Genomic DNA, 24,339 nt, shown 5'->3' with positions numbered 1-24,339 from the left:
TGGAGGTGACTGCACCTATGAATCATGACCCCGCCAAATAATATATATTTATTTTTGGGAAGGAGGGGATCGGGGGCTTTTGCTATGGGGTCCCATGATTTCTAGGTACGTCCCTGGAGAAACAGTCATGATTTGTTGGATGGAAACTCATGTGTCAATATTTAAAAATTGAAATGTGGAGCGCACCCGCACCCAAAAAACACCATCAGCTCTCTACAACCCTATACCAGCTCTCAACAGTCTATTAATATTAGAAAATTAGTGACGTGTTCAATACTTATCTCACCCGCTGTATACGTGTAATATTAGAAGTGTGAAAAATGATAAACATTCAGATATACAGAGGGTGAAATATCACCAATTTTCTACATAAATATATTTTTAAAGGTGCCATTGACATGAATTTCTCACCAGATGTCGGTAACTACCCATCCAATCCAGGCAAGCAAAGAAATCACACCATAGATGTCCATAAATTTAGTGATGTATAATAATGAGAAATGACAGAGGGAAAAAGTATTGATCACGCTTACAGAAATGTATTTAATACTTTGTATTTGTAAGCCTTTGATAGTGATGAAGCTTCCAGGCTCCTCCTGGATGGAGACACTAGTCGCCTGCATTGCTCAGGTGGGATTTTGGCCCATTCTTCCTCATACACTCCTCATTTCCTGCAGCTCCCGGCTCCTTCTATGATCTCTGAGCTTTAGTTCCTTCCATACATTTTCTATTGGATTCAGCTCTGGTGATCGGCTCGGCCATTCTAGCAGCTTTATTTTCTTTCTCTGACACCAGAGAGTTTCCTTGGCCGTGTGTTTGGGGTCATTGTTTTGCGGTAACGTCCTCCCTCGTTTCACCTTCATCCTCCTGGTAGATGGCAGCAGATTTTTATCAGGAATGTCTCCGTACATTTGTCAATTAATTCTACCTTCAATTGCATGATGTTTGCCAGAGACGTATGCTGAAGAACAGCCGCACACCATGATGTTCCATTTCCACACTTCATGGTTGGTGTGTTTGGGGTGATTTGCCTTTTGACCTCCAAACATGGTGAGTATTATGGCATCAAAGAGTTCAATTTTGGTCTCTTCTGACCGGACTATAGTCTCCCAGTATTCCACAGACTTGTCTAAATGTTGTTAAGGAAACTTTAAAAGTGGTTGAACATGATTTTTGTTCAGCAATGGAGTCTTGCTTGGTGAGCATGCATACAGGAGTGTGCATACAGGAGCATGCATACCGGAGCATGCATACAGGAGCGTGCGTACAGGAGCGTGCATACAGGAGCGTGCATACAGGAGCGTGCATACAGGAGCGTGCATACAGGAGCGTGCGTACAGGAGCGTGCGTACAGGAGCGTGCGTACAGGAGCGTGCGTACAGGAGCGTGCATACAGGCCATAGAGGCCATAGAGGGGGAGGGCATTTTCTTTTAAAACGCACCAATCACCAGGATTTTCGTATATAACCTAAAGCCAGTGCTATACTGGCACTATCATGCTGATTCTCTTCATACCTGTAGTGATCAGCTCGGATGTTTAGGTTTTGAAATCAAAGAAAGTAAAGTTTATAAAATCAGAAGCTTCTTGAGTGACAGCAGCTGAGGATCAGATAATATCTGTGGGCGGGGTATGCATAGTTATCCCCTCCCCCTGTTAGAATTAGCATAAGTATTATAAAATTGACCTAGCAGGACCTGTGGTGAGGTCATACCCATGTGACCAGAAGGGGCGGGGCCTCATCCAACAAAGCTGATATCAGGAACCAACATTTTTCTGTTGGCTGAGGCCCTGCCCCTTCTGGTCACATGGGTATGACCTCACCACAGGTCCTGCTAGGTCAATTGTATAATACTTATGCTAATTCTAACAAAGGAAGGGGATAACTATGAATTCCCCTCCCACAGATATTATCTGATTGTCAGCTGCTGTCACTCAAGAAGATACTGATTTTATAAACTTTACTTTCTTGGATTTCAAAACCTAAACATCTGAGCTGACCACTACAGGTATGAAGAGAATCAGAATGATAGTGCCAGTATAGCACTGGCTTTAGCTTATATACGAAAATCCTGGTGATTGGTTCCCTTTAAACAATTGTACCGGCTGATTCCAGGTCTTTCTGTAGTTCTACACATGTGGTTCTTTGCTCTTTGACAACTCTTCTGATAATTCTTTTCACTCCTCTGTCTGAAATCTTGCGGGGAGCACCTGGTCATGGCCGGTTTATGGTAAAAGGATTGTTCTTTCCACTTCTGGATTATGGCTCCAACAGTGATCACTGGAACCTTCAGTAGTTTTAGAAATTCTTCTGTAGCCAATGCCATCAGTTTGTTGGTCTTGTGACAGCTCACTGGTTTAACCTATCATGAGATGTTTCTTGTGTGGCACCTTGGTAATGAGACACCTTTTCATAGGCCATCAGTTGAAGCAGCTGATATTATTTTTCACTAAGTGGCAGGATTGCTTTCTAATTACTGATAGATTTCAGCTGATGTCATGACTTTTTGTAGAGAAAATTTTTTATCCTTATTGTATCTAACTGCAATCTCATGCTAAAACCCACCGCTATCACCCTGCACGCAAAATTCTTACAACCACCTCCATTAGTACTTTTCTTGCGAGACACAAGGCCCATGATTGATGATGTGGAGCTATTGGGTTGCTGTGGATTTGTTGTTGGGCTAAACTGGGGAGCGGAATTTAGGATAATCCCTGGATTTCATCCTTTTACCCCCCACAAAGAGATTAGGACTGACCGATAGGGCACTCCCCCAGGTGGCTATCCCCGGAGTCAGCTCTGTTAGCCATGGTTGCCATGATACCACCACAATGGAAGACAAAAGTGTAGTCAGACAGGCCATTATATTAGACGGGGCATTATATTACAATGATTCACTGAGAAAAAGGTCAGTAAAGGCAGAAAACAAAAAAAGATGTGAATAAAGGAAGCTGGGTCAGCAAGAAAACAGGAATAACTCGTAGTCAAAAGACTTAAGAACCAGAAGAACCAAATTACTTAGGCAAGAAGAGATAAAGGACCGGTCCTTAAGAAGCCCCAGGCATTGACTGAAGACAAGTGCAGGTAAAGATCACTAACCCTCAACGAGGCAGGGACCTGTGTGCACATAGGACTACCAGAGAATAAACGTGTCCACCAAAAAAGTGGCAGCTCAGGTGGAAATCCCATGCCTGGAGACCGGTGAGACCGCATGGCATTACACCTGGCAACCTACGCCCACCCACTGACTCAACCTCTGCAACTAAATCCAACCACCTCAGCTTCACAAATACCGCCACAAACTTGTCCAGCAGAGCGCCACATCCCACTGAATCCGGTGGACCTCAGGCTAAAATGTGGGGGAGGCTACTTTGCAAGGAAAAAAAAAAAAAAATATATATATATATATATATATATATATATATATAGGAGGATGCAGACAGGTGTATAATGTACGTTGTGTTTTGGTGCGATTTAGCCACGTATTGCAGCAAAGACCTTAATCAAAACACGATGTGCAATGATCCCAAATGTTTACGACCTGTCACTGTTGAAAGGTCCTTAAGCCAGTGAATGAACCTGTTCTGGGCAGGTATTTGGGGGTCTGGTTTTATTTAAGGGGTCTTATGTTTCTTTGAAGTCTATGCAGGTGGCAGCTTTAGGCTTAATAATAGTCTTCCCATGGTCACTTGTGCAGACACGGTAATGTGGCTCCGCATGGAGTGGAGATAGACTGTGTTTGGCATGCCGGAGAGTGTGTAAGTCACTGACCTGTCAGAAGGCCTCTTGGGACATGCCTGGATTTGATGCAGCAAATGTAGAGTTTCTTGACGTCCATGGAGTCCTTGGGCGTGGTGCATTTATTGTTAGAAGTACCGTGTCCTGGTGTATCCCGGCTGAGCGGTTCCCTAGAACTTCACTGTTGTAGTGCAGTAAGCTGACCAGCTGCAGCACAGCCTACGTAACCTGTATGGGAGGCTACAGATCTGGTATCCAGTAGAGGCGGACGCTGAATCACCCCCAGTGTGAAAAAGATCGTATCTGATCAGGGCCTTCAGCTGGCCAGCATTAATCATTGGATATCAGTGAGTTGCATACTTGAAATCACCAACCTAATCTGTCCATAAACTGCAACCACCCAGCATCTATACCAAGGATCCATAGCTGCCAAGCATCTGTGCCAAGGGGCCATAACTAAGATGAATCTATGCCATGAGGATGTAACCGTCAATCATCTGCGTCAAAGAGCCATAACTGCCAACCATCTGAGCCAAGAGGAGGTAACCGATAATCATCTAAGCCAAGGGGCCATAAGTGCCATGTATCTGTGCCAGGGAGCCGTAACCGCCATGTATCTGGGCCAAGAGACGGTAACCGCCAATCATCTGTGTCAAGAGGAGGAAACCGCCAATCATCTGTGCTTAGAAAAGGTAACCACCATGCATCTGTGCTAAGGGGTCATAACTGACATGCATCTGTGCCAAAAGGAGGTAACCGCCATGCATCTGTGCCAAGGGGTCATAACTGCCAAGCATGTGTCCCAAAAGGAGGTAACCGACATGCATCTGTGCCAAGGGACCATGACCGTCAAGCATATGTGCCAAGGAGCCCTAACTGCCAAGAGAAGGTAAACCCCATGTATCTTTGTTAGGGGCCGTAACCACCATGCCTCTCTGCTAAGGGGCCATAACCGCTATGTGTGACAGACTCTGCATCTGGCCACTTGTTTGGTGGGTGAAGTGTTCTTAATTAGGCTAGATATATGGTTTCTTTATTAAACCAAGAGAAGTTAAGGTACCGTCACACATAACGAGATCGCTAGCGAGATCGCTGCTGAGTCACCGTTTGGTGACACAGTAGCGATCCCGTTAGCGATCTCGTTATGTGTGACATCTACCAGCGATCAGGCCCCTGCTGTGAGATCGCTAGTCGTTGCAGAATTGTCCAGGCCATTTTCTTCAAAGGCGATGTCCTGCTGGGCAGGACACATCGCTGTGTGTGACACTGTGTGACAGGGTCACAGTGACTGCTGAGATCGTTATACAGGTCGCTACTGCGACCTGTATTGTTCCTGCATCGCTGGTAAGATCTGACTGTGTGACATCTCACCTGCGACCTCCCAGCGACTTACCAGCGATCCCCATCAGGTCACATCGTTTTCGGGATCGCTGGTAAGTCGTTGTGTGTGACTGGGCCTTTAGTCATTGTCTCATGTGAGACTGATCGGAGCCCTATTGTTTGTAAATGTGGATTGTATTTTAAATGTGTTTTGTCTCAGTCCTTCTGACTGCATAGTTCACAGAAAAATTAAGCAGTCGGATTGAACTAGCGACCAATGAGAGGTCAGCCATCTCCACTAATCCTGTAAAATAACTGAGTGGTATAAAAGGGCCTTGCTTCTGTCACCGGATATATATTCTACATGACCTCAGCCGAAGAGCTACTGTTTCAGCTGTGGGATCACAGAACTGCTTCAAGATTCAGGGTTATTCACCAGGACCTCAGCCAATGAGATACGGTTTCAGCTGTGGGATCACAGAACTGCTTTACTTTGGATATTCTACAGAACTTCAGCTTAGGAGCTACGGTTCCAGCTGGAGGATTACAGAACTGCTTCACTGCTCAACTCTGAGCCCACAAATCCGCTTGGAGACCCCAGGTTGGGACAATGCGGTCGCCTGGCTACATATCTTGCTGTGCTTGGTCAGATTCCTAAGCTTACCGCGATCACCTATCAGTGGGTAGCCGCCAAAAGCAGGGTGCTGCTGGCTGGGATAGTGGCCCTGGAACCCCCAAAGCCACAAAGATTCTAATACCTGGGGGGCCATGAGAAGGGTAAGACTGTCGCGTGTATCATCTTGTGTTCTTGCGGGGAATGTGCAATATGTTTTTGCCTGTTGGTGAACCAGGAAAGTCTTACCAGTGTGTGGTTCTCTCACCCTGTGTTGTCTGAGTAAATGTTCTGCCCCTGGGGAAGGAGTGTGGGTGTTCAGCGAGATAAGCCCTGGGCCGTGCGTCCTTTCTGAAGTCAGCCATGCCAGCGGAGAAGAGCACCCGCTGACCTTTGTGTCTCCACACCATGCATGTGGGCCAAGAGGTAACCGCGAAACATCTGTGCTAAGAAGCTGTAAACACCACTCATCTATGTCTGTAGACCATAACCTGGCGTGTTTGTTAAGGTACCATAACTACCGAGGACCTGTATTATTCAACTGCAATGCCGCAACTTCCAAAAATCTGCGCCAGAAATCTAACCACCAAGCACCATTGTTGTAACTATAATGTTTTTGCCCTCTCTCGGGTAAAGTTTACGCTATCCTCTGTTAAACTGTCGTGTCTGCCTCATTTTACTACACCGTAGAGACTCATAATATGGACAAAAGGCCACCTACCCAAAACCGACCCTCTTACAATATGACAGTATCGCCACCATCCCGCCATGACGTGTACACATCATCTGACATTGATCCTGAGTTCTGTCAGACGTGGCTGTGATTACACAGGGGGAGTTATCACGAGTTGGGACATCTCATTACCGTCTGGCTGATTTCGTGAATTTATGTCAGAGACTAACTGGATTACCGTCCGCTGCCGCTTACGGGGATAGTCACTTTAATCTTGTTTCATTAAATAAAGGGCACAAGCTGTAGCGAATGTAAAAGCATGTGAGATATTACCAGAAGCGGGGACCAAACCTGCTCCTGATCCAAAAACACCAAATTCGCCTCCCTTGGTCCTTCATGGTTCACTTGCTAATTCTGAAAGGAAAATCCGGATGTAAAATCTGCTGTGAACCTTCCCCAAATTGTCAGAGACAAGAAATCACTAGGGATGATCGAATACCTCAAATATTCGGCTTCGCGAATATCCGACGAATAGGTCGCCGCTATGCGAATATTCGATGTGCAATGTAAGTCTATGGGAAGCCCGAATAGTTCCGAGTAGTTGTTATTCGGGTTTCCCATAGACTTACATTGCACATCGAATAGCGGCGACCTATTCGGCGAATATTCACAAAGCCGAACATTTGAGGTATTCAATCATCCCTAGTAATCACTCTTCAGCCCAAATACTTAGAGCAATCTTCTGTTCTTCGGGCTGCAGGCGGACGTCACTGCGCCTCGTGGCCATTTGTGTAGATGCCTACAGCTCAGACATTGCTTACACGACCGTTCCAGATATCAAATACAGGGAGCAGAAAATCACGGAAATCATGTTGCGGATGTACAAAGCAGCTCCTGCCTCTCGGTGGCGGGTGAATTCATTTCCTGACGATTGTGCTTGTACTGTACAGAACGGAGCGAGCAGTCATTATTCCTAAGTGGTTTCATGAATCTCCTCCTTTGTGTTTGGTGACTCTCACGCGACACGGAGACTGATGACTTTGCAAACACGCGACATTCAAGAAGACTTGTTTTTATAGAACATTGATATCTTCAAATTTGGTTTTCCTCCACATTATCTACAGAACCCAGGGCCCATTTATCTAACTTTAACATGGTGCAAGAGCCGCTGTATACTGGGAGCACCCTGCAAGACCTGCAGTATGGTGAAAACACAGCGCAAGAGTCACCGTGTACAGGGAACATCCTTCAAGACCCGCCGCACACCAAGAACACCTCACAAGACTCACTGTATACCAGGAACATCCCACAAGACTCACTGTATACCAGGAACATCCCACAAGAGCCTCTGTATACCGGGAACACCCCACAAAACATGCCGTATACCGGGAACACCCCACAAGACCCGTCCTATACTGGGAACACCCCACAAGACCCGCCCTATACCGAGAACACACCACAAGACCTGCCGTATACCGGGAACACCCCACAAGACCCGTCCTATACCGGGAACACCCCACAAGACCTGCCCTATACCGGGAACACACCACAAGACCTGCCCTATACCGGGAACACCCCACTAGACCTTCCGTATACTGGGAAAACCCTACAAGACCCGTCCTATACCGGGAACAACCCACATAACCTGCAGTATAACGGCAACACCCCACAAGACCTGCCCTATACCGGGAACACCCCACAAGACCTGCTGTATACTGGCAACACCCCACAAGACCTGCCCTATACCGGGAACACCCCACAAGACCTGCTGTATACTGGCAACACCCCACAAGACCTGCCCTATACCGGGAACTCCCCACAAAACCTGCTGTACACTGGCAACACCCCACAAGACCTGCCCTATGCGGGAAACACCCCACAAGACCTGCCCTATACGGGGAACACCCCACAAGACCTGCCCTATACGGGGAACACCCCACAAGACCTGCCCTATACGGGGAACACCCCACAAGACCTGCCCTATACCGGGAACACCCCACAAGACCTGCTGTATACTGGCAACACCCCACAAGACCTACCTTATGTGGGGAACACCCCACAAGACCCATCCTATACCGGGAACAACCCACATAACCTGCAGTATAACGGCAACACCCCACAAGACCTGCCCTATACCGGGAACTCCCCACAAAACCTGCTGTATACTGGCAACACCCCACAAGACCTACCCTATGTGGGGAACACCCCACAAGACCCGTCCTATACTGGGAACACCCCACAAGACCTGCCCTATGCGGGGAACACTCCACAAGACCTGCCCTATACGGGGAACACCCCACAAGACCTGCCCTATACGTGGAACACCCCACAAGACCTACCCTATACCGGGAACACCCCACAAGACCTGCTGTATACCGGCAACACCCCACAAGACCTGCCCTATACCAGGAACACCCCATAAGACCTGCCGTATACCGGGAACACCCCACAAGACCTGCCGTATACCAGGAACACCCCACAAGACCTGCCCTATACCGGGAACACCCCACAAGACCTGCTGTATGCCGGGAACACCCCACAAGACCTGCCCTATACCAGGAACACCCCACAAGACCTGCCCTATACCAGGAACACCCCACAAGACCTGCCCTATACCGGGAACACCCCACAAGACCTGCCACTTTGAGATGATTAGGCAACGGGGTCAGAACATCTCCAATTTAGGTCTCATCACGCAGATTCTTACACTCACTCAATTGTCCTGCTCATCTGGCATCATCTTCAAGAAGTAAATTGATGATGGCTTCTGATTTCCAGCCGGATATGTGCATCCCTGACAGACGCCACGGTCACCAGATATTAGGATCTGATCACACTCTCACAAATGCATGTTCTCTGCAGGGAGATTCTACATTTTCCCTTTTAAGGCCCCTTTACACTAAACAACTTACCAGCGATCCCAACAACGATACAACCTGATAGGGATCTCTGGTAAGTTGCTAGGAGGTTGCTGGTGAGAGGTCACACAGTCAGACGCTCCAGCGATCCCACCAGCAACCTGACCTGGCAGGGATCGCTGGAGCATCGCTACACGGGTTGCTGGTGAGCTCACCAGCAACCAGTGACGCACTGAAGCGATGCTGCGCTTGGTAAGGTAAATATCGGGTAACCAACCCGATATTTACCTTGGTTACCAGCGCACGCAGCTACACGTGCAGAGAGCAGGGAGCAGCGCACACTGCTTAGCGCTGGCTCCTTGCTCTCCTAGTTACAGTACACATCAGGTTAATTACCCGATGTGTGCTGTAGCTACACGTGCAGAGAGCAGGGAGCCGCGCACACCGCTTAGCGCTGGCTCCCTGCTCTCCTAGTTACAGCACACATGGGGTTAATTAGCCAATGTGTACTCTGCTACACGTGCAAGGAGCAGGAGCCGGCACTGACAGTGAGAGCACCACGGTTCATGACCGGAAAGGGAACCTATAGTATTCGGGACTATGGAGGAAGATCACGAGACACTGACTCCAAGACGATTTCAATTAAATTTTATTTTTTATATTTTCATATATTGAAAATGGTGACTAAAAACCTGAGTATGGAAACCTGATCTACAGAGGTCAGGAGAGGAGATTTGGTTACATCAGTGATTGCCAAACTGCGACTCTCAGAAACTACGACCCCCACCATGCCGAAGGCGGACAGGCATGCTAAGAGCTGTAGTTTAACAGCAGCCATAGAGCCACAGATTGGAGGCCACAGACCCACGGTTGGTCCCACTCTGTCCGGTTTGGCGTTGATTTGGGCATCCTACCATTAGTGACCCAAGGGTCATGAGAAGAGGGTTTAGAGCAAAGCTGCCTCAAGTGCTCCGGTTCTGGGCGGTGAAGGGTGTGATAGCACCTTTAAGACCCTTCTCCTGTAAGTGCACATGTCAGCATATAGATCACATCACGGGGGGGGGGGGGGGGGGGGGGTAGAACAAAAACTATGGAAGCTGGAGCAGCCGCGAGCCCGGGGACATATTCCCCCTTTTATATTCGCATGGCCGATCAGAGACAGAGGATGAGTGTTACTGGTGATGAGCGTTATTCTGGAAATCTCCAAATCTCCACCGTCTGTCCCCCGGAGGCTGCAGCCACCGTGCGCCCGGACACACACACCTGGTGAGAAGAAACATGGACATGAAGAGAGGTCCGGGGAAACAAGCATAGACAATATAATGTGGATACCAGTAATCGTGCGGTCAGTACTCCTCCATAGTGGGGGACTCGAGTGACAATCTGGTGGTCTCCTGGACGGACGCATCAAGGAGCATCTACTACCGAGGAGCGCCCAAGACACCTCAATGTTAAAGAACACCCGGCAGACACTTGGCGTCACAGATTAGAGCGTATCTGTACCTTTCCCTCAAAATCTATAGACAAACATTGTAGTGCGGCCCTCACCATCCATAACAAGATAAAACAGTTTTCTAATATGTCCAGGAATTGTCCCTGATCTTTTGCTTTGCTACTTGCAATCCATGTTTTCTTTTTGTGGGTGGTTCCTCTTCAACAGCATTCTGCCAGCACTATAAGATCTGGAACTTCCTTTCCCCTCATTTCATAAAATGCAAAGTTCTTAACATTTTCCAATGATTTTCCCACTCAACTAAAAGGCCGGCTCTCTGCTATACCTGTTGCAACTTGAGAGACATGACAGCAAGAGGAGGCAAAGACTTCACATCCCCTAGAGAGGGACAAGGAGCGCCCCCCACTTCTCCTACAAAAGGCACAAAAAACTGCCCCCACTTCTCCTAGAGAGGGACAAAGAGCCGCCCCAACTTCTCCTAGAGAGGGGCAAAGAGCCACCCCAACTTCTCCTAGAGAGGGACAAAGAGCCGCCCCAACTTCTCCTAGAGAGGGACAAAGAGCTGCCCCAACTTCTCCTAGAGAGGGACAAAGAGCTGCCCCAACTTCTCCTAGAGAGGGACAAAGAGCCGCCCCAACTTCTCCTAGAGAGGGACAAAGAGCTGCCCCAACTTCTCCTAGAGAGGGACAAAGAGCCGCCCCAACTTCTCCTAGAGAGGGACAAAGCCGCCCCCACTTCTAGAGAGGGACAAAGAGCCGCCCCAACTTCTCCTAGAGAGGGACAAAGAGCCACCCCAACTTCTCCTAGAGAGGGACAAAGAGCCGCCCCAACTTCTCCTAGAGAGGGACAAAGAGCCGCCCCAACTTCTCCTAGAGAGGGACAAAGAGCCGCCCCAACTTCTCCTAGAGAGGGACAAAGAGCTGCCCCAACTTCTCCTAGAGAGGGACAAAGAGCCGCCCCAACTTCTCCTAGAGAGGGACAAAGAGCTGCCCCAACTTCTCCTAGAGAGGGACAAAGAGCCGCCCCCACTTCTCCTAGAGAGGGACAAAAAGCCGCCCCCACTTCTCCTAGAGAGGGACAAAGAGCCGCCCCAACTTCTCCTAGAGAGGGACAAAGAGCCGCCCCAACTTCTCCTAGAGAGGGACAAAGAGCCGCCCCAACTTCTCCTAGAGAGGGACAAAGAGCCGCCCCCACTTCTCCTAGAGAGGGACAAAGCCGCCCCCACGTCTCCTAGAGAGGGACAAAGAGCCGCCCCAACTTCTCCTAGAGAGGGACAAAGAGCCGCCCCAACTTCTCTTACAGAGCTTAGAGAGGGACAAAGAGCCGCCCCAACTTCTCCTAGAGAGGGACAAAGAGTCGCCCCAACTTCTCTTACAGAGCTTAGAGAGGGACAAAGAGCCGCCCCAACTTCTCCTAGAGAGGGACAAAGAGTCGCCCCAACTTCTCTTACAGAGCTTAGAGAGGGACACAGACCCTCCCCAACTTCTCTTAGAAAGGGACAAAAACCCGCCCCCACTTTTAGAGACACCAAGACCTGCCCTAACTTCTTCTAGAGACACCAAGACCCGCCCCCACTTTTCCTAGAGAGGGACAAAGACCCACCCCCACTTTTCCTAGAGCGGGACAAAGACCCGCCCCAACTTCCTGTAATCCCTTGCGGGTCTCTGCTACAGACGGATTGCACTTGATGACAGGCAGTAGACAGCAAGTTAGACATAAGGCAGCCATCCAGCAGCTGACACTGGAGAGAGTTTCAAACGAGAAGACAACACAATCCTTTAGAATGTGAATGTAACAATGTGTAACTTGTGGAGAAAGCTGCAACTTCAAGGGGTATTCCAATCTCCAACATCCTCTCCAAATATAGAAGGTATAATATTAGCAAAGACCTCCAATTAGAAATGTAGTTTAGCTATCCTGATATAGCCGTGTCTTTTATCTCATGTGGAGGGCATTGCAGTAGCTTAGGTATCCATGGTTACGACCGCAAGCAAACTGCAATGCCCTGCACATGAGGTAAGACACATGTCTATATCAGGAGATCTATACTACATTTCTAATTGGAGATATTTGCAAATATTATTATTATACCTACTACATTGGTGTCACGGGTGTGTCATGGGTGACAGACAGTCATGTGGTTTCTGGCCATAGAAGGTCACAGCTTCACATGTTTTTTTTGTCTTGATTTAATCAGCCCTTCCTTCCTGGGACTGGTGCTGATGATATTTTCCAGTCCATTCAAGCCTTGGTTGCGAGCAGGTGGCTTGTGCTCCTCTGTGGTATCGTTGCTGAACTTCTGCTTGAGTCATAGTAGTTTATGCATTTTCCCCAGTGTGTCCTCCTTGTGTTTTCTATAGTGTCTAGTTGGGTTGATGAAGAGCTCATTCCATCCATTCCCTATTTAGGGCCCTAGGGTCATGTATCCGGCTCGGCGCATAGGTGCGGAACCTATCTAGGGTGGTGAGCAGTAGGTTTGGTCAGGGGTCACCATCTTCCCTTTCCCTAGACACAGGGTTTCCCTTCCTTTTCATTGTGCGCTTGGTACTTCCTTTGTGTCTTTTTTTTTTTAACCTAAGTAAGTCTTCCATGACTTTATTCATTTTATGCTACCAGTATAGAATAATCCCGGCAATTCTCCGGGAAAGAGGATACCGCAGTCATGAGGAACAGAGATTGCACGTCACCATCATACACTGCGGGAACACACTTTCCAGTAATGAAGATAAGAGAGGATCCCACACATGATACCTGTTCTGTATTTGCAGGGATTAGCCCAATAATCCGGAATCGTCCCAACATATTCTGAGTGTATCGGGGTGAAATGTGGTGGAGTTCATACAACCTCCAGCTTTTGCTGCGGAGACATGAGACTCTAACACTACAGTCCCTGACAGACGTTCTGTCACTTATCCATGTTATGTAAATAAAAGCTTATAACCTGACTTTAAATTCATCCTTTGGTTTTATAAATTACTCTTTTGAAAGCTGAAACCCTCACATTACTTTCTGTGGGCGACAAAACTTTTGTCTTGCCAAAATCTGACCTTTCTGTGTTCATTAAATGATCAATATTTCAGCTTTGCAGCAACTTTATTTTCATAACCTAAACCAAATTTGGGAGAGTTTCAGCTTTCAAAAGAGTAATTTATAAAACCAATGGAAGAATTTAAAGTCAGGTTATAAACTTTTATTTACATAACATGGATAAGCGACAGAACTTCTGTCATGGACTGTAAATATTTCACGGGTTTTTTTGTTGGTACATTAATATCCAGACTGTTTTGAATCAGGTTTTCCCCAAATGCAGAGAGGAGATCAGAGGAAATTACAAGACTATGATGCCAGCAACGTTAGCCTTAGCCTTGTTGCAGAATTGAGCAAACAGCGCAATGCCGGGTGGTCCCTGATGGTCCCTAACAATACAGTGCCTTTATAGAGATACAAGATGAGGCAGCAGTAATCCAAATACTACAAAGTCATTGCTTACATCACAATGTCCTTACCCCGTTGACGACGTTGCTGTGGGTCTGCGTGCTCAGCGTCTTGGGTGGATCGGTAGGAATGTGAACCTGGGAACAGAGCGCAGCATCAGCATCCATTGTCCTGCAGCCAGAATACAACGTCATACAGGACCCGCCGCGCGCCTACCTTCATGGTCTTATCGGTGGACGTGGTGTATAGCGCGCCTGCCGAACGCCAGATACCGGTGACTTGGGATGCATGACCTACGTCAAAACACTGAGCGGAAGGGGAGAATAAAAAGGATGGGGGGGCAGAGATGAGAAAGAAGAAGTTGAGGTTAGTAATTATATATCCTACATATAAGTCTACTATGCCCCATATACAGACGCTATGTGACCCTCCGGTATCCCTCCCCGCTTCATACTGCATTACTTGGGGCCAGGACAAGTGAGGATCCACTGACCACCATCTACGTATTATTCATACACTAAAAACAGTGGAGATTCTCTAGTAGATGGATCAGCACTGATAGCAAACTGCAATTTCTCGTACCCGCACTTGCTGGAATGTCCCTCCGTGGCTTCCGTACACGTGGATCAGGCCTTGGTTGTCTCCAGCCCAGAGCTGTGGCGCTTCATAGGACATGCAGAAGAGGTAGTTCTCCAGCTGAGGGGGAGAAATGAGAGATTATTCACCCCGTGTCCGCACCGCTGATAGAGAACCTCACCCGCCGCAGCCAGCAGAGCCCTGCACAGCCCTGCTCCATACAGCACCCGCCGCAGCCAGCAGAGCCCTGCACAGCCCTGCTCCATACAGCACCCGCCGCAGCCAGCAGAGCCCTGCACAGCCCTGCTCCATACAGCAGACGCCGCAGCCAGCAGAGCGCTGCACAGCCCTGCTCCATACAGCACCCGCCGCAGCCAGCAGAGCCCTGCTCCATACAGCACCCGCCGCAGCCAGCAGAGCCCTGCACAGCCCTGCTCCGTACAGCACCCGCCGCAGCCAGCAGAGCCCTGCACAGCCCTGCTCCGTACAGCACCCGCCGCAGCCAGCAGAGCCCTGCACAGCCCTGCTCCGTACAGCACCCGCCGCAGCCAGCAGAGCCCTGCACAGCCCTGCTCCATACAGCACCCGCCGCAGCAAGCACAGCCCTGCTCCATACAGCACCCGCCGCAGCCAGCACAGCCCTGCTCCATACAGCACCCGCCGCAGCCAGCACAGCCCTGCTCCATAGAGCACCCGCCGCAGCCAGCACAGCCCTGCTCCATACAGCACCCGCCGCAGCCAGCACAGCCCTGCTCCATACAGCACCCGCCGCAGCCAGCACAGCCCTGCTCCATACAGCACCCGCCGCAGCCAGCACAGCCCTGCTCCATACAGCACCCGCCGCAGCCAGCACAGCCCTGCTCCATAGAGCACCCGCCGCAGCCAGCACAGCCCTGCTCCATACAGCACCCGCCGCAGCCAGCACAGCCCTGCTCCATACAGCACCCGCCGCAGCCAGCACAGCCCTGCTCCATACAGCACCCGCCGCAGCCAGCACAGCCCTGCTCCATACAGCACCCGCCGCAGCCAGCACAGCCCTGCTCCATACAGCACCCGCTGCAGCCAGCAGAGCCCTGCACAGCCCTGCTCCGTACAGCACCCGCCGCAGCCAGCAGAGCCCTGCACAGCCCTGCTCCATACAGCACCCGCCGCAGCCAGCAGAGCCATGCACAGCCCTGCTCCGTACAGTACCCGCCGCAGCCAGCAGAGCCCTGCACAGCCCTGCTCCGTACAGCACCCGCCGCAGCCAGCAGAGCCCTGCACAGCCCTGCTCCATACAGCACCCGCCGCAGCAAGCACAGCCCTGCTCCATACAGCACCCGCCGCAGCCAGCACAGCCCTGCTCCATACAGCACCCGCCGCAGCCAGCATAGCCCTGCTCCATACAGCACCCGCCGCAGCCAGCATAGCCCTGCTCCATACAGCACCCGCCGCAGCCAGCACAGCCCTGCTCCATACAGCACCCGCCGCAGCCAGCACAGCCCTGCTCCATACAGCACCCGCCGCAGCCAGCACAGCCCTGCTCCATACAGCACCCGCCGCAGCCAGCATAGCCCTGCTCCATACAGCACCCGCCGCAGCCAGCACAGCCCTGCTCCATACAGCACCCGCCGCAGCCAGCACAGCCCTGCTCCTTACAGCACCCGCCGCAGCCAGCACAGCCCTGCTCCATAGAGCACCCGCCGCAGCCAGCACAGCCCTGCTCCATACAGCACCCGCCGCAGCCAGCACAGCCCTGCTCCATACAGCACCCGCCGCAGCCAGCACAGCCCTGCTCCATACAGCACCCGCCGCAGCCAGCAGAGCCATGCACAGCCCTGCTCCGTACAGTACCCGCCGCAGCCAGCAGAGCCCTGCACAGCCCTGCTCCGTACAGTACCCGCCGCAGCCAGCAGAGCCCTGCACAGCCCTGCTCCGTACAGCACCCGCCGCAGCCAGCAGAGCCCTGCACAGCCCTGCTCCATACAGCACCCGCCGCAGCAAGCACAGCCCTGCTCCATACAGCACCCGCCGCAGCCAGCACAGCCCTGCTCCATACAGCACCCGCCGCAGCCAGCACAGCCCTGCTCCATACAGCACCCGCCGCAGCCAGCACAGCCCTGCTCCATACAGCACCCGCCGCAGCCAGCACAGCCCTGCTCCATACAGCACCCGCCGCAGCCAGCACAGCCCTGCTCCATACAGCACCCGCCGCAGCCAGCACAGCCCTGCTCCATACAGCACCCGCCGCAGCCAGCACAGCCCTGCTCCATACAGCACCCGCCGCAGCCAGCACAGCGCCCATTCACCACTACCCCGGTAAGCTACATTAGAAATTTTAAGACGCACCCTTCATTTTCCTCCCAAGGTTTTGAGAGGAAAAGTACGTCTTATAATTTGAAAAATATGGTATCTTCTAGGAAGCAAAAGGGAGAAATGGTAGCACAACCCCACCTGTATTCTCTGTAAAACTGCATTAACCCTGCGGTCAAACACAACCAAGGTCCTGTCCTCGCTTCCAGACACGATGTGGCGGTCGTCGGCAGCGAGTGATAACACTGGACTGGAATGGATCTTACGAGACTTTATCAAAGGTGAAGAAGCTGAAAAGAGAATTAGTAGAAAAGTCAGTGTCACCGTACAACAAATATATAACTAATGTATGAGGCGAATACTTCTATAGAGGGGGGCTCTGAACAGGGAGGCGCTGTTGTATTGGTGCCTATGGAAGGTAAGAGCAAAGAGAAGTGGTGGAAAGTGGTACTGCAGGTAATAGATACACATGTACTGTACTGTATATACTGCCATTGTATGTATAAAATATCACTTGCACAAAGTTACAAATCCCCCAACACAGTGTCTCACCTCTTGGGTCATACACACTCACTCTCTTATCATAGGATCCGGCCACCAAGATGTCCGGCAGATAAGCCAGGCAAAGGATTGCCGCTCGCCCCCTGGAAGGAGGAAAAGGGGAAATCAAGTGGATCCTGTTGTGAGACGTAAATCACCGACATATTGTGGTGTTAAAGCTGTTCGGTTGTAGGCAGCATATTACTCTCTGTTATCAGCTATTTAATATATCTAAAAAATAATAATAACAATAATAATAAAAATAATAAAAATAATAATAATAATAATAATAATAATAATACATTTCCTTCTCGATGATGATTCCCTCATGTCACATACCTCCAGGCAGCAATATGTATCAACAATCAAAAAACACAAAAACCTGAGCTGAAACAATGTTCAGTAAACATGCAACATTAAGCATGTGAATTGCAGCCTTAAGACTAGAAAAAACCAAGGAGAAAAATTGTATGAAAAATACCCTGAATATAAATAAATAAATTGCAAGTGCTTAATAACAGGGTACTTAGTGTATACATTTTTGCAAAAAGGTAAAAAGCTGTCTCACCTCGTCACGGTGTACCCATCTGAGACAGTCCCTAACCTACTGAAGTTAAAAACATTATCAATACCTGACTTGTGTCATGTCAAACTACAATATGAATGGTGGCAAGTGGTTAGCTGTGTCCCAGATAAAATACACAGCAAAGTGAGACGCAATCAGCTGTTCAAAATGGATACAGCCGCACACTAAATGCCATCAATGTATAAGGGAACTCTGGTACTGCATTACTGCTATATGAAAAAATGAGATTTTTAGTTTATGAATTGGCCAATGCATGTAAGCCCGGAAACCAAACGGCAAGGTAAATCTCAATATTCCGGGTCCCTAACTAAAATGCCACTATCTAGGTTAAAAACATCCTTGTCTGGGCAGCTAGACTAAAAATCTAACTTGAAATGCCACTATCTGGACTAACCTCCATGTCTGGGCAGCTAGGACTCCTGGTATAAGGATTGTGAACACAGCCTGGTTTATAGGGCGGAGTGCTCAGTCAGAAAAAAAAAAAAAAAAAAAAAAAAGTTAGATTTTTAGTCTAGCTGCCCAGACAAGGATGTTTTTAACCTAGATAGTGGCATTTTAGTTAGGGACCCGGAATATTGAGATTTACCTTGCCGTCTGGTTTCCGGGCTTACATGCATTGGCCAATTCATAAACTAAAAATCTCATTTTTTCATATCGCAGTAATGCAGTACCAGAGTTCCCTTATACATTGATGGCATTTAGTGTGCGGCTGTATCCATTTTGTATTTGCTAGGTTTTTTCAGCTGGCACCTATACACACTTGTAGGATGTGCAGGTCAGTCTTTTGAAATATTTGCAGTGAGTTTTTTTCTGACTGAGCACTCCGCCCTATAAACCAGGCTGTGTTCACAATCCTTATACCAGGAGTCCTAGCTGCCCAGACATGGAGGTTAGTCCAGATAGTGGCATTTCAAGTTAGATTTTTAGTCTAGCTGCCCAGACAAGGATGTTTTTAACCTAGATAGTGGCATTTTAGTTAGGGACCCGGAATATTGAGATTTACCTTGCCGTTTGGTTTCCGGGCTTACATGCATTGGCCAATTCATAAACTAAAAATCTCATTTTTTCATATAGCAGTAATGCAGTACCAGAGTTCCCTTATACATTGATGGCATTTAGTGTGCGGCTGTATCCATTTTGTATTTGCTAGGTTTTTTCAGCTGGCACCTATACACACTTGTAGGATGTGCAGGTCAGTCTTTTGAAATATTTGCAGTGAGTTTTTTTCTGACTGAGCACTCCGCCCTATAAACCAGGCTGTGTTCACAATCCTTATACCAGGAGTCCTAGCTGCCCAGACATGGAGGTTAGTCCAGATAGTGGCATTTCAAGTTAGATTTTTAGTCTAGCTGCCCAGACAAGGATGTTTTTAACCTAGATAGTGGCATTTTAGTTAGGGACCCGGAATATTGAGATTTACCTTGCCGTTTGGTTTCCGGGCTTACATGCATTGGCCAATTCATAAACTAAAAATCTCATTTTTTCATATAGCAGTAATGCAGTACCAGAGTTCCCTTATACATTGATGGCATTTAGTGTGCGGCTGTATCCATTTTGTATTTGCTAGGTTTTTTCAGCTGGCACCTATACACACTTGTAGGATGTGCAGGTCAGTCTTTTGAAATATTTGCAATCAGCTGTTCAGTCTCAGTACTAGGAGGGCTGCGCCCCCAACTTGCAACCAAGCAAGAAAACATACAAAAAACACAAAAACCTGAGCTGAAACAATGTTCAGTAAACATGCAACGTTAAGTATGTGAATTGCAGCCTTAAGACTAGAAAAAACCAAGGAGAAAAATTGTATGAAAAATACCCTGAATATAAATAAATAAATTGCAAGTGCTTAATAACAGGGTACTTAGTGTATACATTTTTGCAAAAAGGTAAAAAGCTGTCTCACCTCGTCACGGTGTACCCATCTGAGACAGTCCCTAACAGCCCTCCTAGTACTGAGACTGAACAGCTGATTGCGTCTCACTTTGCTGTGTATTTTATCTGGGACACAGCTAACCACTTGCCACCATTCATATTGGAGTTCTGACATGACACAAGTCAGGTATTGATAATGTTTTTAACTTCAGTAGGTTAGGGACTGTCTCAGATGGGTACACCGTGACGAGGTGAGACAGCTTTTTACCTTTTTGCAAAAATGTATACACTAAGTACCCTGTTATTAAGCACTTGCAATTTATTTATTTATATTCAGGGTATTTTTCATACAATTTTTCTCCTTGTTTTTTTCTAGTCTTAAGGCTGCAATTCACATGCTTAATGTTGCATGTTTACTGAACATTGTTTCAGCTCAGGTTTTTGTGTTTTTTGTATGTTTTTTCTTGCTTGGTTGCAAGTTGGGGGCGCAGCCCTCCTAGTACTGAGACTGAGCAGCTGATTGCGTCTCACTTTGCTGTGTATTTTATCTGGGACACAGCTAACCACTTGCCACCATTCATATTGGAGTTCTGACATGACACAAGTCAGGTATTGATAATGTTTTTAACTTCAGTAGGTTAGGGACTGTCTCAGATGGGTACACCGTGACGAGGTGAGACAGCTTTTTACCTTTTTGCAAAAATGTATACACTAAGTACCCTGTTATTAAGCACTTGCAATTTATTTATTTATATTCAGGGTATTTTTCATACAATTTTTCTCCTTGGTTTTTTCTAGTCTTAAGGCTGCAATTCACATGCTTAATGTTGCATGTTTACTGAACATTGTTTCAGCTCAGGTTTTTGTGTTTTTTGTATGTTTTCTTGCTTGGTTGCAAGTTGGGGGCGCAGCCCTCCTAGTACTGAGACTGAACAGCTGATTGCGTCTCACTTTGCTGTGTATTTTATCTGGGACACAGCTAACCACTTGCCACCATTCATATTGGAGTTCTGACATGACACAAGTCAGGTATTGATAATGTTTTTAACTTCAGTAGGTTAGGGACTGTCTCAGATGGGTACACCGTGACGAGGTGAGACAGCTTTTTACCTTTTTGCAAAAATGTATACACTAAGTACCCTGTTATTAAGCACTTGCAATTTATTTATTTATATTCAGGGTATTTTTCATACAATTTTTCTCCTTGGTTTTTTCATGTATCAACAATCAGCAGCCATGACGCCGGCATTAGTAAGGATTAGATTGGATTTATAGATAGTAGTGACCCTTAAAGGGAACTGGTCACCCCCAGAAACACTTATCTGCAGATCTCATGGTAATCTGCAGGTAATCTCACTACAGACAAAGCAACATGAAGACAATGAAGTTTTATCCTCCCTGCAGCCGATCACTTCCAGTTTGTGATCACTCCCCGCCACTGATTGACAGCCTGGTCTGCGGAGTCTGTGTGCGCAGGGCAAGCTGTCAGTGTGTCAGAAGAAAACTTCTTTTTCTCCCTGTTGCCGCTTCATTAGGAGGGTGGGCAGGAGTTTAAAGTTATTTACCTGCAGATCACCACTATATATTAGTACATATAGGGGTGCTTTACACGCTGTGACATCGCTAGCGATCTCGTTAGCGATGTGACACGCCAGATCGCAGATGTGATCTGCCGAGATCGCACATGTGACCGGCGCGATAAAAACCGACCTATGTGCGATCTCGGCAGATCACATCTGCGATCTGGCGTGTCACATGAGATCGCTAGCGATGTCGCAGTGTGTAAAGCGCCCCATATAGTGTCTCTGGATGTGACAGTTTCCATCCAAAGACTCATATGACAGGATTGATCAGTGATTGCGGTGATCTGTCCTTTGGTCGCTACTTCCATTAATACAATAAACTTAAACCCGCAGGCCGTTGTCAATCTAAGTCTGCCGAGACCGAGACACCCAGAGGCAAATCTCTTCTAGTCACTGGGGTCAGTCCGGCGCCGTTCGTATTCATCCAATGGATCTGTTTCTTGCAGGAATTCTAATTTTCTATTCATTTAATGGAATAAAAAAACCTGAACCCCGAGCGAGAGCTGAGCTTTATCTCCCGTGATCACAGGATGGGACAAATTACTACAAGGAGGCGGTAAAGCCCCCATATACCCAAGAACGACGCATGGTACTGTATACGTGTAAGAACGCAAGGTGGATTCAAGACCGGATATATAGTACAGACCAAAAGTTTGGACACATCTTCTCATCTCTAGAACAACTGTTAAGAGGAGACTTTGTGCAGCAGCCTTCATGGTAAAATAGCTGCTAGGAAACCACTGCTAAGGACAGGCAACAAGCAGAAGAGACTTGTTTGGGCTAAAGAACACAAGGAATGGACATTAGACCAGTGGAAATCTGTGCTTTGCTCTGATGAGTCCAAATTTGAGATGTTTGGATCCAACCACCGTGTCTTTGTACGACGCAGAAAAGGTGAACGGATGGACTCTACATGCCTGGTTCCCACCGTAAAGCATGGAGGAGGAGAGGTGATGGTGTGAGGGGGCTTTGCTGGTGACACTGTTGGGGATTTATTCAAAATTGAAGGGATACTGAACCAGCATGGCTACCACAGCATCTTGCAGCGGTGTGCTATTCCTTCCAGTTTGCGTTTAGTTGGACCATCATTTATTTTTCAACAGAACAATGACCCCAAACACACCTCCAGGCTGTGTAAGGGCTATGTGACTAAGAGAGTGATGGGGTGCTACGCCAGATGACCTGGCCTCCACAGTCACCAGACCTGAACCCAATCGAGATGGTTTGGGGTGAGCTGGACCGCAGAGTGAAGGCAAGAGAGCCAACAAGTGCTAAGTATCTCTGGGAACTCCTTCAAGACTGTTAGAAAACCATTTCCGGTGACTACCTCCTGAAGCTCATCAAGAGAATGCCAAGAGTGTGCAAAGCAGTAATCAAAGCAAAAGGTGGCTACTTTGAAGAACCTAGAATATAAGACATATTTTCAGTTGTGTCACACTTTTTTGTTAAGTATTTCATTCCACATGTTTTAATTCATAGTTTTGATGCTTTCAATGTGAATCTACAATTTTCAGAGTCCTGAAAATAAAGAAAACTCTTTGAATGAGAAGGTGTGTCCAAACTTTTGGTCTGTACTGTATGTCTTGTGGACCTGCCCCAGATTATGGAGCTACTGGAAGGAAGTAGAGGAACATATTGAGAGTGATTGTACCGAGTCCATTGCTGATATGTCCCAGCAGGCAGAGCCACCAGCGCCATCCTGAGGTTATTATGTCAGGCGCACAGGCCCGATCGCCCAACACCCAGACGTTTCTGCACTGTCTATAGGACCTGGATGTTCATCCAAAGTTAATATTGTATTAAACAGTTATTTCTGTCTTCAGGAGCGCACCGTTCATCTTCTTGCTTGCTGGTGGCACTACGCTTTGGAAGACTGGGAACATGACTGCCGCACTGGCACTGTCAAATTCTGCAACAGTGGGAGCATCGGAGCAGCACCGGGGGTCTAAAGCTGGCAGGATGGCAGGTTCTGTCCAGCTTCAGAGCAGCGCTCTCAAGTTCTATAGCAAAAAGCCTGTAAAACGCTCCGTCCTCGGTGACCAACCAACGAGCAGTGCACATTAGAAATAAAAATCCCTCTATTCTTGGAACAGAAGGACATTTTTAATAAGAGGTCATTTAAAAACTGCTTTTTTTTTCCAAACACTTTTCAATTGTAACCATTTACCATGATGATAAAAACCCCCTTAAGGCCATGTTTACACGTTGCTTTTTTTTGGCTTCTTTTTTTTTCTCTTGGCCCTAAAGAAGCTGCTCACAAAGAAGGGAATTTTGTTACTTACCGTAAATTCCTTTTCTTCTAGCTCCTATTGGGAGACCCAGACGATTGGGTGTATAGTACTGCCTCCGGAGGCCACACAAAGCATTACACTAAAAAGTGTAAGGCCCCTCCCCTTCTGGCTATACACCCCCAGTGGGATCACTGGCTCACCAGTTTTAGTGCAAAAGCAAGAAGGAGGAAAGCCAATAACTGGTTTAAACAAATTCACTCCGAAGTAACGTCGGAGAACTGAAAACCATTCAACATGAACAACATGTGTACCCGAAAAACAACCAAAAATCCCGAAGGACAACAGGGCGGGTGCTGGGTCTCCCAATAGGAGCTAGAAGAAAAGGAATTTACGGTAAGTAACAAAATTCCCTTCTTCTTCGGCGCTCCATTGGGAGACCCAGACGATTGGGACGTCCAAAAGCTGTCCCTGGGTGGGTACAGAATACCTCATGTTAGAGCTGCAAGACAGCCCTCCCCTACGGGGAGGCAACTGCCGCCTGCAGGACTCTTCTACCTAGGCTGGCGTCCGCCG

At 48.1% G+C, this 24,339-nt stretch overlaps 1 protein-coding gene across 3 annotated transcripts in view; it reads right to left on the bottom strand.

Moving 5' to 3' along the window:
• Positions 1 to 24,339, bottom strand: part of LOC142304328 (deoxyhypusine synthase-like) — a 93,754-nt gene that overhangs the window by 36,394 nt on the left and 33,021 nt on the right. For 2 of the 3 annotated variants that reach the window (XM_075346606.1, XM_075346607.1), the window contains exons 6-10: positions 17,510 to 17,601; positions 17,099 to 17,247; positions 14,672 to 14,785; positions 14,306 to 14,395; positions 14,161 to 14,226 (exon numbers count right to left, since the gene is read on the bottom strand). In XM_075346606.1, coding sequence (XP_075202721.1) covers positions 14,161 to 14,226; positions 14,306 to 14,395; positions 14,672 to 14,785; positions 17,099 to 17,247; positions 17,510 to 17,601 — 511 coding nt within the window. Of the gene's footprint in view, positions 1 to 9,833; positions 10,465 to 14,160; positions 14,227 to 14,305; positions 14,396 to 14,671; positions 14,786 to 17,098; positions 17,248 to 17,509; positions 17,602 to 24,339 lie in introns of those variants that run through there. The other variant, XM_075346608.1, reaches the window with a different exon arrangement.

The sequence above is a fragment of the Anomaloglossus baeobatrachus genome, chromosome 4, assembly GCF_048569485.1.
Source record: "Anomaloglossus baeobatrachus isolate aAnoBae1 chromosome 4, aAnoBae1.hap1, whole genome shotgun sequence".
In the NCBI taxonomy this organism is placed as follows: Eukaryota; Metazoa; Chordata; class Amphibia; order Anura; family Aromobatidae; genus Anomaloglossus; species Anomaloglossus baeobatrachus.
The sequence above is the reverse complement of the archived record's forward strand: the minus strand, read 5'-3'. Positions and strand labels throughout refer to the sequence as shown.